The sequence below is a fragment of the Frieseomelitta varia genome, unplaced genomic scaffold, assembly GCF_011392965.1.
Source record: "Frieseomelitta varia isolate USP_RPSP 00005682 unplaced genomic scaffold, Fvar_1.2 scaffold_418, whole genome shotgun sequence".
NCBI lineage: Eukaryota > Metazoa > Arthropoda > Insecta > Hymenoptera > Apidae > Frieseomelitta > Frieseomelitta varia.
Genome location: NW_025110166.1, coordinates 515043 through 527806, shown reverse-complemented (window position 1 = coordinate 527806; position 12764 = coordinate 515043). Strand labels below are relative to the sequence as shown.

General features: G+C 25.7%; 1 protein-coding gene across 6 annotated transcripts in view; it reads left to right on the top strand.

The window, feature by feature from the left end:
* LOC122531822 (ras-specific guanine nucleotide-releasing factor 2-like) overlaps positions 1-12764 on the top strand; it is an 84552-nt gene that overhangs the window by 2285 nt on the left and 69503 nt on the right. For 3 of the 6 annotated variants that reach the window (XM_043660052.1, XM_043660051.1, XM_043660055.1), the window contains exons 2-4: positions 2471-2658; positions 6653-6783; positions 7590-7712. In XM_043660052.1, the coding sequence (XP_043515987.1) occupies positions 2631-2658; positions 6653-6783; positions 7590-7712 (282 nt within the window). In that variant the 5' untranslated portion in view covers positions 2471-2630. The remainder of the gene's footprint in view (positions 1-2470; positions 2659-6652; positions 6784-7589; positions 7713-12764) is intronic. The other 3 variants (XM_043660054.1, XM_043660053.1, XM_043660056.1) reach the window with 2 other exon arrangements.

The following is a 12764-nucleotide window of genomic DNA, read 5'->3' as shown; positions in this document are numbered from 1 at the left end:
TCGATGAAAAAAATATATCATTCTAGTTAAAACATAAAGGTGAAGATAATTTTTATATCTCCGATTTCTTCTATGATTTCTTCTTCACTGAATAACTTTTGTTAATAAAATGTTTTCCTATTTCTAAAAATATTACGATAAACGAAGATATTTGAGATGGTAAATTTAGGTAGAACTCTATGCATAACTTTAGTAATTCATGTATGTATGTAGATGTTTGTTTAGTACAAAGTGAAATACAGAGATGGAATAGACAATATTAGTTAAACGCAGAAGACAGATAGATGTAAGAAATTATAAATTAGAAATGATACGCTTACAAAACTTAAAAATATTTAACTTTATTTTGTATTTTATATTTTCTGTGTTTAAGATTTGCAATAAATTGCAAATGATTATTTATGTAAAATTTAAGTGTGAAAGTGTAGGAGTATGAAAATATCTATCAATTTAAAAGTGTAAAAATACGAAATTATATAAAATATTCAGATATTATACAAAATTTATAATTACATACCATGATAGATATTATATAAAAATATCTATTAATTTAAAAGTGCATAAATGCAAAATATATAAAAATATATAAATATATAAAATACCTATAATAAAGTATAATTATAATGTTTAATGAATAGAACAAATTTCTATTTAGATTCAATTTATTTAATTACATTGTTAAAACTCTAAAATTACATATTTCACAAACTACAGATAAAATTAAGTTAAATTAAAGATTTAAAAATTAAGTATACTATAAATTGTTATAATTTTCATTGATATCAGTTAAACGTTAAACATTTTTTTTTAATAATATTTTACAAGCTGTATATTTACTGCTTGTATTACTTTCCTGAATATTTGATATTTTCTTTCTCGCATACAGAATGATTAAATGTCAATAGATCAGGAAATAGATAGCAATCTATCTACGAATAAAAATTATCAAGATTTTTCTTACTAAGATACAAAGTAAGAAAGAAATCGATGCACAATATGCCCTTTGAATGCTCACTAAAATTATTAGAAGTTTAAAACTTTAATAGGAAATGGAGAATATGTAACAAATATTTTTTGATAAACATATATTTTTTGATATATTTTTTTATTCTAATATATTATTTTCTTTAAACCTTAAATAAATAAATTAATCATTTTAAGCAATTTAGACTTTGAGTATCTTATTTGTATGATATTCTAGCAAAACTGAACACTCAACTGGGTTAAACAAATGTATATCATTACCGAACCCTCGAATTTATCTATAGGCTATGTTGTTATTACAACTTTTAAAAAATACAGCTATTAAAAAAAGTAATGACGAGACTATTTATTTTTTATTTAGGTACAATAGAAAGTGTTTTTTTGCCATTTATTAAGTTTTAAAAATCAGTTGAATATTAAATTGTCTGTTTAAATTTTTGTAATTTTTATGAAATAGATGTATTAAATATCCTGTAATTTTTATATATATTTGTAGATCTGCTCCAATAAAAATGTTACAACACACAATATAATAATAAACAGTAGAATATATTAATAAATAAATAAAAAGTTTCTATGAATGTTCGAATATTTTGGTGAGAAACATATACATAGAAAATCAATTGATATTGAATCAAGAAGTTTGTTATTACAATGTTGTTTTTCATATAAAAGTTCGAAAATATTCTCTATAAATGAATGCACGTATACCGATTACTTCAGTTTATTTTAAATAAAAGTAGGAAAGAAAAAGTTGTACCATCCCGCTCATTATAAAATTCAAGAAGATAGAAGATTTCGTTAAACTACAGAAATTTTCCTGTTATTAGTTTTTCTTTTTAACTTTATTTACAACATGGGTAATTATTTACAAAAAGCCTCTCCCATTCGTTTTACGCTTTTACTTGATAATGCGCAATTTTTAATTGTGAAATAAAGTTATTATTGTATCAGATAGATTTTTGCTATTACATTAAAAAATCGTCAGTAAAATACCGATGTCTTCTGTTTTGCTTATCTCTTTTCATTGAGAATTAGCTAAATTCAAGTCGCTTGATAAATTCAATTTTCTCGAAAACGAAGCCTTAAATTTAAAAATTTTATTCTATTTCTTTTCTTTTTTTTATTTCTTTGTGATGAATCATCTCCTGTTCAGTTGTACATGTTATTCCAACGCACCTTGTATTTTTGCGAATAACTTAAAAATTAAAATATAAAGCGACGGTTATGTGCATGTGTGATTTCAAATCACGTCCTTGATAACATATTTCAAGATTATTGAAATCGATGAGATATATCTCTTTATAAATAATTATCAAAATATATGATGTGTACATATCAGATTTACGCATTTTATTTACGTATACACAATTTCCAAAGAAAAAAACAAAAAAAAAAATGAAACAATAACTTATTACGAAGTGCATGCAAAGTTGTTGACAATTATTCAAAAAATTGCTTTCTTTTTCTTACTTGTGTCGTTTAGAACGGTGGAGAGAGGCTCTTGTTGAAGAGACTCAAGAAATTGGAGTTCCTAAAATACGGCACGATAAACGCCATCGCATTCTAAACAAGGTATTCTGGACAATCAATATTTATTGCGGAGATCGTCGGAAGGAAGCGTTTTTTTCCAACAACCTGTGATTATGCTCAGCCCAAAAATGCAAAAATCTGGTAAGTTGCGAACGAAACAGCAACTATTTTCTGCTCAGTTTATATACATGGCGTCTTTCAAAAATATTCGTCGCGTCTCGATCGCGAGTTTTACGATATTTATTATCTTCAAAGCAAATCTATCGCATTGAATATTGAATTGTTCGTGCGGAGTGCCATGATTATTCAAGAAGTACTTCAGTAAAAATTTCTTTTAATAATAATACAAATAATATTTATGTAAACTCACATTGTTAGGAATCCAATTTTTAAGTCTGACGATTAATATGTTATCTGTGAAAAATGAAGCTCATTTTTATTTCAGATCGCCGAATTTTATTTAATGGAAATTTAAATAATGTGGATTTTGATAATAACTTTGATAATACTAAATGTTATTTCAAATGAGATTTAACAGTTAATAGTTAATTAGAAAGTTAATAACGAGAATTTAAATGAAATTTAAATAAAAATTGTATAAGATAAAAAAGAAATAATGAAATAAAAATTTAAATACCTAAGATTTTATTTAAACAAGGATTTAAACAGAAATTCTTCTCTTCTATTAAATAAACTTTATTTTTTTAATCTAATTTAACTTGAAATTTTTATTAAATTTTTGAATGAAATTTTATTTAAATAGAATTTTGTTTATTTAAAAATATTATTTAGATGTTTATAGATTGTTTAAATAGAAATTTAAATAAAAAGTAGAGCAAATTGTAAGTATTCCGTTTTGAATATTTTTTTTATATCTATCTATATTTTATTGATTTTTGGTAGATTTATTTATTTTCTCCCAGAAATTTTTATATCTTACTTTCTGTTACGTTTCGTTTCTATACACATACATGAATGTGATCGGATTTATATTACAAAAACATGTCAGTCTGATACAACACGAAGATTGAACTGAAAAGTTTGTTTCCATTGAATTTTTAACATAGAACGTATGCGTTGTTTTACATTGATTGATATTTGAAATCAGCTTTTCGAAACAAAAAATACCTTTGCTTTGCAGTTCTTATTTGTTAAAAAGTAATTCGTTATTTTATTGTGCGAAATTCGGTAGAAAATTTCCTGTTTCTTTTTTCTTCGAAGTTTTATGTTGCTAAAAATGTTGTTTTACATCCATCGAAATTGTGACGGTAGAAATATGATCGAGAGAACATTTCTTTATTTTCGTGAATTCTGTATTTTTTCAAGTTCAAAAAATAAATTTTGTCTGTTTTCCTTTTCACAGTAACGTAAACAGTAAAATAGATCCTCTTAATTGAAGAATATTTGTATACAGTGAAAGAGCTTTTATATAAATATATAACATCTATATTATATAATGTACTATATAAATTTTTTACAATTTTTTAATGTGTTAGAATTTTAATTTGTTAAATTTTATCGTAATCTTTCACTAAATAAAAAATAATTATAACAAAACAATATAACAAATTTTTAAAATTTATTTAATTTCTAAAAGCTGAAAATATTGTCACGATCGTATACATATGACTTTTGCTTGATGATTGAATGGATCATCATTATTATCATCACTGCTATAAATAATTTTCTACGAAATTCTATTTTTTTCTTTCTTTTTACTTTATTCACAATTGTTGTTTTTTATTATAAAAATATGAATTTGCATAGAGATGCGTAGTCTAATCATAAATTAAGCTTATAAATCTTTATTAAGTGAAAAATTTCGTCTTACTTGGAAAAGCTTAAAAAAAAAAGATATTCTCACGTTGATTTGAAAGTGAGAAGTCAATAAAGTATCGCGTGTTTTAAATTGAGTAATTCGATAAAACAAAGAAGTAAATCGATTGTTTACGGTAATGGATGACTTCTTTAGAAATCACACTTGATTACCCAGTTACTAAATCTTTCACTTAACTTATGTCTAACTGAAGTTGAGTTGCAACAAATCTCGAAGCTTTCAAGTGGATCGGGAACTTTATAAATATTTAGACAGTGAATTGCTCGCACCAGCAAAAATAGTTACTTTGAGATCCTTCTCGCCAATTGATTCTATTCTTTTTAAAAGTTCTTTTCACAGTGATATTTGACATGGGATATGATTCTGATAGTTTTAATAAACAGTAAAAAGATGAATATTTCAGTAGTATATAACTCGTTAATTAGAAAAATCAGTTAAGTTAACTATTTAAATTGAAATTTAAAGATCCTTATCTTCTGTCGATGTATATTTTAAAAAACAATTAACTTTTTTATTTATTTATTGTTTAAAACCATAAACATAAATGCCGAAAAGAAGACTAATGGAAGAAGAATAATTTTTCTTCGCTAACTTTAAATTTTAGAGTTAAACAACAAAAATTCAAAAAATTCTAAAAGTTTGTCGAATTTTTCGTCATCAATTCATCATATATTCAAAGTTTAATAACTTAGTGAAAAGAAATAGTAGATTATAGTAGATTTTAGGGAGTCATTATAAAGCTTCAGTCTTCAAATACGTGGTAGATTCAGTCCTGGAAAAAATTTTTCAATGTTTTGAGAAACGTTTGAATTTGTGAGCATTTTTGAAGAAAAACAATATGTTTAAAATGAGCCTAGAAAGAAATCATCAATTTTTCTAAAGAATTTTTTGGAAATTTGGTGTATATGGTCCAAATGTAAAAGATTGATAGAACAATATATCCTACTTCCAAAAATATCCTAAAAATAGTAACCTAATTATTATTATATTACAGAATTATTATTGTATATTTGTTTATAATAGAATTATTATAATAAAATTATTTGTTTATAATAGAATTATTATAATAAAATTATTTGTTTATAATAGAATTATATAATTATTGAAAGAAACATTCTTCTCGAAAAGGTTAAATCGTAATAATGGAACGTTACAATTGCAGATGTAGAAAACAACGCAGCGCGTAGTATAACATACATAGTATAGTATACAATTCACGATTGGATAATCTTTGAAATTTTATGAAAATGTTTCTAATCGAATATTCAACGTTAAACGTGTACAAACTTACCAAAGTTTTATACGTCGCATGCGCAAAAATATTCAAGTGGCGCGCAAGAGTGATAAAACTATTTTGAATTTCTGTACACTAGTTTAAACCAGTGCCGACATTTAATGTAATAATATCGAATAACGCTGCTCCCATTGATGTTGCCAAAATTTTAGTCGTGATATATAAATTTTGCCAAGCTGTTTATTTCCATTTCAAGAGAAGCTAAACTTTTGCATGCAAATGTTATTCGTGGTAGAAAATACGGGTACTGTTTAATGGAACATGCATACAAGAAATAATGACCATAATTATTTTATATTTACCAACAGTTGTGTAATTTACCTTGCGTACGAAAACACCAATAAAAAGTTTTCGAATTACACAAAGTTTAACGATAAAATATTAGGAGTTTTCTGCAGAGAAAATCGAGAAAAACGAAATGGAATATATTTTTCAAGCAAAGGGTTCACGGAAAAAGAAGGGAACGTCACGTTCAACGAATTTTGAGTTGAATACATTTTCATATGCTTTTCTTATGCTTTTTATCATTAACTGTATTGCATTGCAAATCAAAATTCTCTGAGTTTCGCGTGAGATTCATGAGATTATTTTGATATGTAAGAAAATATAAAATTAAATGGTTCACAGGAAAAGTGAAAATATCAATTTTAACAAATTTCAAATTCAGTATGTTCCTATGAAATTTTCTAACAATAAGTTTTACTATTTATTTGAGAAAAATATCAAACTGTGACGTTACGTATTGAAAAATAAATTTTCATTGTTCGAGAAATTCTGAAACTCGAAAATTCCCTCTTTTTCTCTTCAAGCAAAATGTCTCGTTACGATTAAATCACGTGCTAACGTGGGAAATGAATTTGTCAAAGAAGAACAATAACTACACGATAACTAGACAATATCATAATACACGTAACGCGTCCAAAAACATCGCATTCGATCGTACTAATTGCGAATTGAGGCTTGCGATGTACCATTTCATGTGCGATGTTCGTTCTATGTTTCAGTGAGAATGAACGATTCGCAGCTCGCCATGCTCGCGGAGAAAGCTCGTTACGATCAGTCGTTAAGTGGATATTTACACAAAAGGAGCGCCGACTTGGCCAAGTGGCAATTACGATGGTTCGTTTTATATCAGGTGAGAAAAATTTCAATTTTTCGCGTTAATTTTCATATTTAAAAGAGGACTAAACTATAATTATCGTGTGATCTTCGTTTTCTTTGAGTCTTTGAATATGATAAGAGAAATTACTCGTGTCGAAATCGTACTTGTATACGCGAGTACGTAACAATGGTTTTCGACGATAATTAGTGGTTTCATGTGATAAGTGAATTTCACGTGAATCAACTTGTTTGAAATTAATTAATGAAATTTATCTGACCAATGAATTTTGTTCGTTACTAGGTTAAAATACCTTTCTGAATATGTGTGACATAATATATATTACATAATATATTAGATATATATATATATATATTTATATAGTTATATATAATATACATATTATATATATATATTTATTTATTTACATAGTTATATATTTATATAGTTATATATAACGTATATATTTTTGGTGAACAAGCAAAAGCTAGAAAACAAATTTCGACCAAGATAATATAAATGATAAGTCAAAAGTTTGCCAAACGATATTTCTGTTCATTCACACATTTTCGTTGAAATTTTTTGACTGTAAGCTTCTCGTTTCCTTTCCTGCTTCGTTAAAAATGTGACAAAAAAACAGAAATTCCAACTGATGTTATTGTACAAATATTCTACAAGTACTATCTACTTCATAGAAATTATTCCACGTGACAAATAACACTTAATCCATGATCAAGCGCGAATTCTTTTCTTCGCGCTTCGAGAAATCGTGTTTGCTTTAAAATTTTCACATCGATCCATTTTGTTGCATACGTATAAAACGATGACTATATATATTACAGAACTTGCTGTTCTATTATGAAAACGAAAGCTGTTCGCGGCCCAGCGGCGTTATTTTGTTGGAGAGTAGCTACTGCGATCGTGTTGTCACCGTCAAAAGCAAAGAGCCAGATAAACAGGTAAATGTATTGTGTTTTTGTAGTGTCAGTGTTGTATATATATAAATTAGTTAGTATCCTATAAATTTTATTCGTCACGTAAATATTTCCTAAAATTTCTCTCGAACAACAAATCACCACACGTTCGATCATTAACTCTAGCTTTGCATCAGTAAATTGAAGAAATTTTGATATTAAAAACTGTCAAAGATTAAAATGTAAGATTTATAACTTGATTTATAAGATTTGTAACTAACGAACAGAAACTTGTGCTCTCTCTTTATTGTATTAAAAGTTCTTTCTTGTTTCTTGCGCTTTTTACCAAAAATTTCAATTTCAATTTCTGAAAATTATAATTAATGTATATTAATTACAGCTAATATCAATCATTTTGATCATTTTGATAGTTATATTAAAAAAGCAGATAATTATTTATATTAGCGATTCCCCACCGATTTTGAAATATGTTATCAAGTTCTTTAGTTTCTAAGATATTTATAGAAATGTATTTCTCGATTTTTAATGAAGAAGATTCCTCCACTGATTTCAATAATTTTTCGATTTGTATACTGTATTTCGGTATATTCGATAATGTACTTTAATTTAAATATTTTAATTTAAATACTTTATACTTTATAATTATTATTTTATATATAATATAATATATATTTTATTATTATTATTTGATATTTGAATCTCATCAACTTTTTTAGTTGAAAAGAGGTATTCACTGGCTCGAAATATATCTAGCTTAAACTAATACCAATTCTCGATTAAAGAAGATATTGATGAGATTCAAGTTATTGAAGTGCATACTATCGAATATACGATGACAGATCAAAAAATCATTGAAACCAATAAAATTTGCTGTTAAAAATCGAATAAGACATTTCTATAAATATATATCTTAAGAACTAAAATCGAACGGCGGTAACATGCAAATGAAAATTGTCCAGAATGATGAGTTTGACATATTTCAAGGTCATAAGAAATCGCTAATCTTTTTTTTTTTATTTTCTCGGATTTCCTTCTTCTTCTTCTATTCTTTTTCTTTAATGTCGTATCGACAGCGAGATCATTAGATTGACGACGATGCCATTAGAGTGTAGTAGTTTATGTTTTTGAGATATTTTATGTTTTTTTAGTTTTATGTTTTTGAAAAAAAATACAATCTAGCAGTGTTTTTCGACTTTTTCATCTTTCAATCTAATATATTTATTTATCATGGTGCCGCAGTTCAAATTTATATAATATGAATATATACGATCTTTAAGAACATGATAAATTAAAATTTTATATTGTCTGCATAAAAAAATAACTTTCATAATAACTATTTGATAATAACTTTTACATATTAAAAATAATATTGAGTATATATTTCTACTACGAATGATTTAAACGAATTTCGGATTATAGCAAATATTGAAATTTGATCTTTTATTATTTAATCTACTATAACCAGAATATAGTATACTTAAGAAAATTATTAAAATTTTAAATTATTAATTCCGATTAATTTTAAATTATTCATTTCAATTTGATATGGGAAATAATAATTGTTAAAATAAGTTATTTGATATTTTTGCATTTAAATATATGGAATAAAATTTTATAGATCAAATATACAAAATTTCAAAACGTAGATATGTATAATAACTTTCAAGTTACAATATAAATAATTAAGTTTATCTATAGAAAAATGTAAGATTAACAATCGAGCCGTTTATTTTCAAAGTGTCACAGGTCCATTTATCTTTAAAGATATTTAACGGTTTGTGCTTTGATAAATTTAAAAATATTGGTAACATGGTAGTATAATGTTCTTGTGTTTACTCAATTAGTTTAGAAAATAACATGTTTTTGATAACTATAAATGAACTTAGGCCACTTTTAAAATTAATGAAATAACTTTTTTAATTTTTACAATTTTTAATAATTACAATTTTGTGTTATAAAATTTATAAAAAATCCAATTTTTATTCACTATTAAAGAAATGTTACATTCAAATAATATTTCATAATTTATAATTCTTTCCCAATTGCATATGCGAGAGCGTTTTAAAATAATTATGACGTACAGGTGATATATTGTGTAATAAGTCCATTATATCGTTGTATTTTAGTGTTGCGATTGGTCTTACATTTTTGTCACAGTGATGTCAATTCAATATTATTAAAGTTTCTTGGCCTCTCCCGACGCGATAGTAAATCCAGAATTTTGAATAGTGCATCCTCATTCATTGATGTTTTATAGAGCATTTTATATGGTTCAGTTCTCAAAAATCGTATCCAACATTTTTTTAAACTTTTCTCCATTAATATTTTTTTCCTGGATTTTCAGATTTTAAAATGCGTTTTAATCATCCTTTACTTATATTGAACATATTCAAGAAGAATTTTTTACAAACGGATAATTTTCCGTGAGAAGTAGTTAAAAAATACTTAAAACTGTAATTTCTTGGCGATTTCTTTTTACCATTTCTTAACCATTTTCTTTTTACAACATTGCATTCAGTAGCTTCGTAAAGTAATATATTTTGCTTATTAAAACCACTCAAATTCTAAAATCTATCAAAAATCTTTTTCCTTTCTTCTACATGGAAATATTTTATACAATCCTTTGAACAGCGGCAATCTTTGTTTTGGAATAGGAGTGGTTCTTTGTATGTATAATTTTTCCTTTCGAGTGTAATATTTTTAATATTTTTTTCGTACATTTCGTAATTTTTTTGATTTTTCGTAATTTGTCATCACTCTTGTTTCTTAACATTCTTTTTGTGGAATCGTCTGAGACATTAGCTTAACTCTCTGTTGATGAATATGTTTCTATGATTCGTTCTCTCTTTCCAGTATTTCAAAATTAGAATTACCTTTTAGATCATCTTCACTTTCTGATTCCAGAAATCTTTTTTTTTTTGTATTAATTCGCATGGGTAGAATTTCTGTATATAACAAAAACAGTTAAAATTTCGTTAAAATTTTTAATTATGCCAATTATTTTTAACATATCTCACTTTAACATAGATCACTTTTTTAATTATCTGCATCATTGTCTGAGCTAACTTGAAGATGAATACTTTCAAATATGTTGAAATTTATATTAAAAACAAAGTTAACCAATTCAAATTTAAAGAAACTCTAAATATAAACAAAAATTTTTAGCCCGTAAAATAACTCTGTTTTTCAATGCAGATTGCTGAAAAATAATGCATTCCTTTTTACGTACTTTGTGTAACTATGAAATTTACCATTGCTATTGTTTACCATTCCGGTAAATTATCAATTTATTAGGAAACTTTAGAAAAGTAAATTGTGTACTCAATCGGGTTATCAGTATCAATTTTTGTCATATTAGTGATCTTTTTTACTTGCTTATTTATTTGTGTTAATATATTAAAATTATATTTAATGGAATTATTATTATTTAAAAAATCACTATCTGAGCTAATCAAATACCACTACTTTTTTAATAAGAAAAAAATATTGCTTTTATCTCATAAAATTTTACTGCATAATATACTTCATATCAATTTGAAACTTAAAATGGGACTTAGGCCACTTTCAAAATAAAAATTTTTATCATTTCATTAACCAGTCAATTTTCTGTGTAGAAAATCTTAGTGATTTTAAAATATTTGCTTAAAAAAGAAAAGCTGACGTAGAAATGTAAATGTTAAAACAGCTAGCTCGATTCTTTTTTGGAAAATGAACTTAGGCCACTTAAAAATATAAACGACTCAATTGTTTCAAAATTATAACAATTACTGAAATAACTTAAATTATATTTTATATCTAATTATTGTAAATTATATATTTTCAATTAATTAATTAATACTTATATAATATTAATATAATTACTTAATCCCACCATGTATTACGTTATCTAATAATAGTTATCCAATGATTGATTTCTGAATTTATTTTTCGTAACAGTTATTGAAATTCATGATCCATAGATTGAGAAATGCTTGAAACGTTACACATAACATATTCTTTCGCTTGTGAGACTGACACAATAGCGACATAAATACAATAAATGCTAAATATAAACATTATATGAAACATAATTTGCGTCACGCTTCTTTTCAAATTAGATATAATTTGGCTATTCTTTTGAAAATTACCGAGACCAGCTATCATTCTTAAAATCATACATTTCTCATACACACGGTATTGGGGTCAAGCGTTATGCGAAACGAGCCATATGTAAGTTGAGCACACTTTCAAAAAGACTTACGGATGCAAACCCTGGGATCGCGAGATTCATATCCTTTGTTTCCGCGTTAAAACTACCTTCTCGACGTTGGTGGTCCATGTAATGTCGACTACACCGAAACGACGCGTTACTCTGCAATTTACTGCAATTTACAATCTGCCATTAAAATTTCGCACGTAACTACCGAGATACAGTTTAAAAGCGAATTTACACATTTTCACTTTGAATGATTATTCAGGTTAATTTATAATACCATTCTTGTTTGTGTTTTATTCAAAGTAATCATCCAAAGTGACTAGTAAACAAAGCACAGCCGATCTTTATTTTTGATCATTTGAATGGATGATTCACTTGTGACAGTGACAAGTATAAACTTACAGTGACAACTAAAAGAAACCATAGATCAAAAACCTTAGTTGAAAATTACACATTATACTTGCCTCTTTCTTTTTAATAAAATTGAACGAGACACTGTACGACAGAACCTGTATACAGTGACAGCCAAAAGAATATTTAAAAAATAAAACGCGATAGATGCGAAAATATCATTAATTATGATAACTAAATAATTATGCTTGACAAGAGGAACGAATATAATAACACATTATAGAATAGGCGAGTGTTTAATACGAAAAGAATGTTTAATAAAATTTTATTTATTCAGATATGAAATATCAATTTCAAACTTCCTTTTGTTTGCTATTGTATATTTTATAACGTTTATAACGTTTTGCATAGTATAATTATATTTAATGCGTTTTTGCATGGTAAGTTCATAATTCTGTGACAAGTATCGCACGAAATGAACATGGATTGATTGAATGATAAAAATCTAAATATTTTCACCAACTTATTGATTGAAT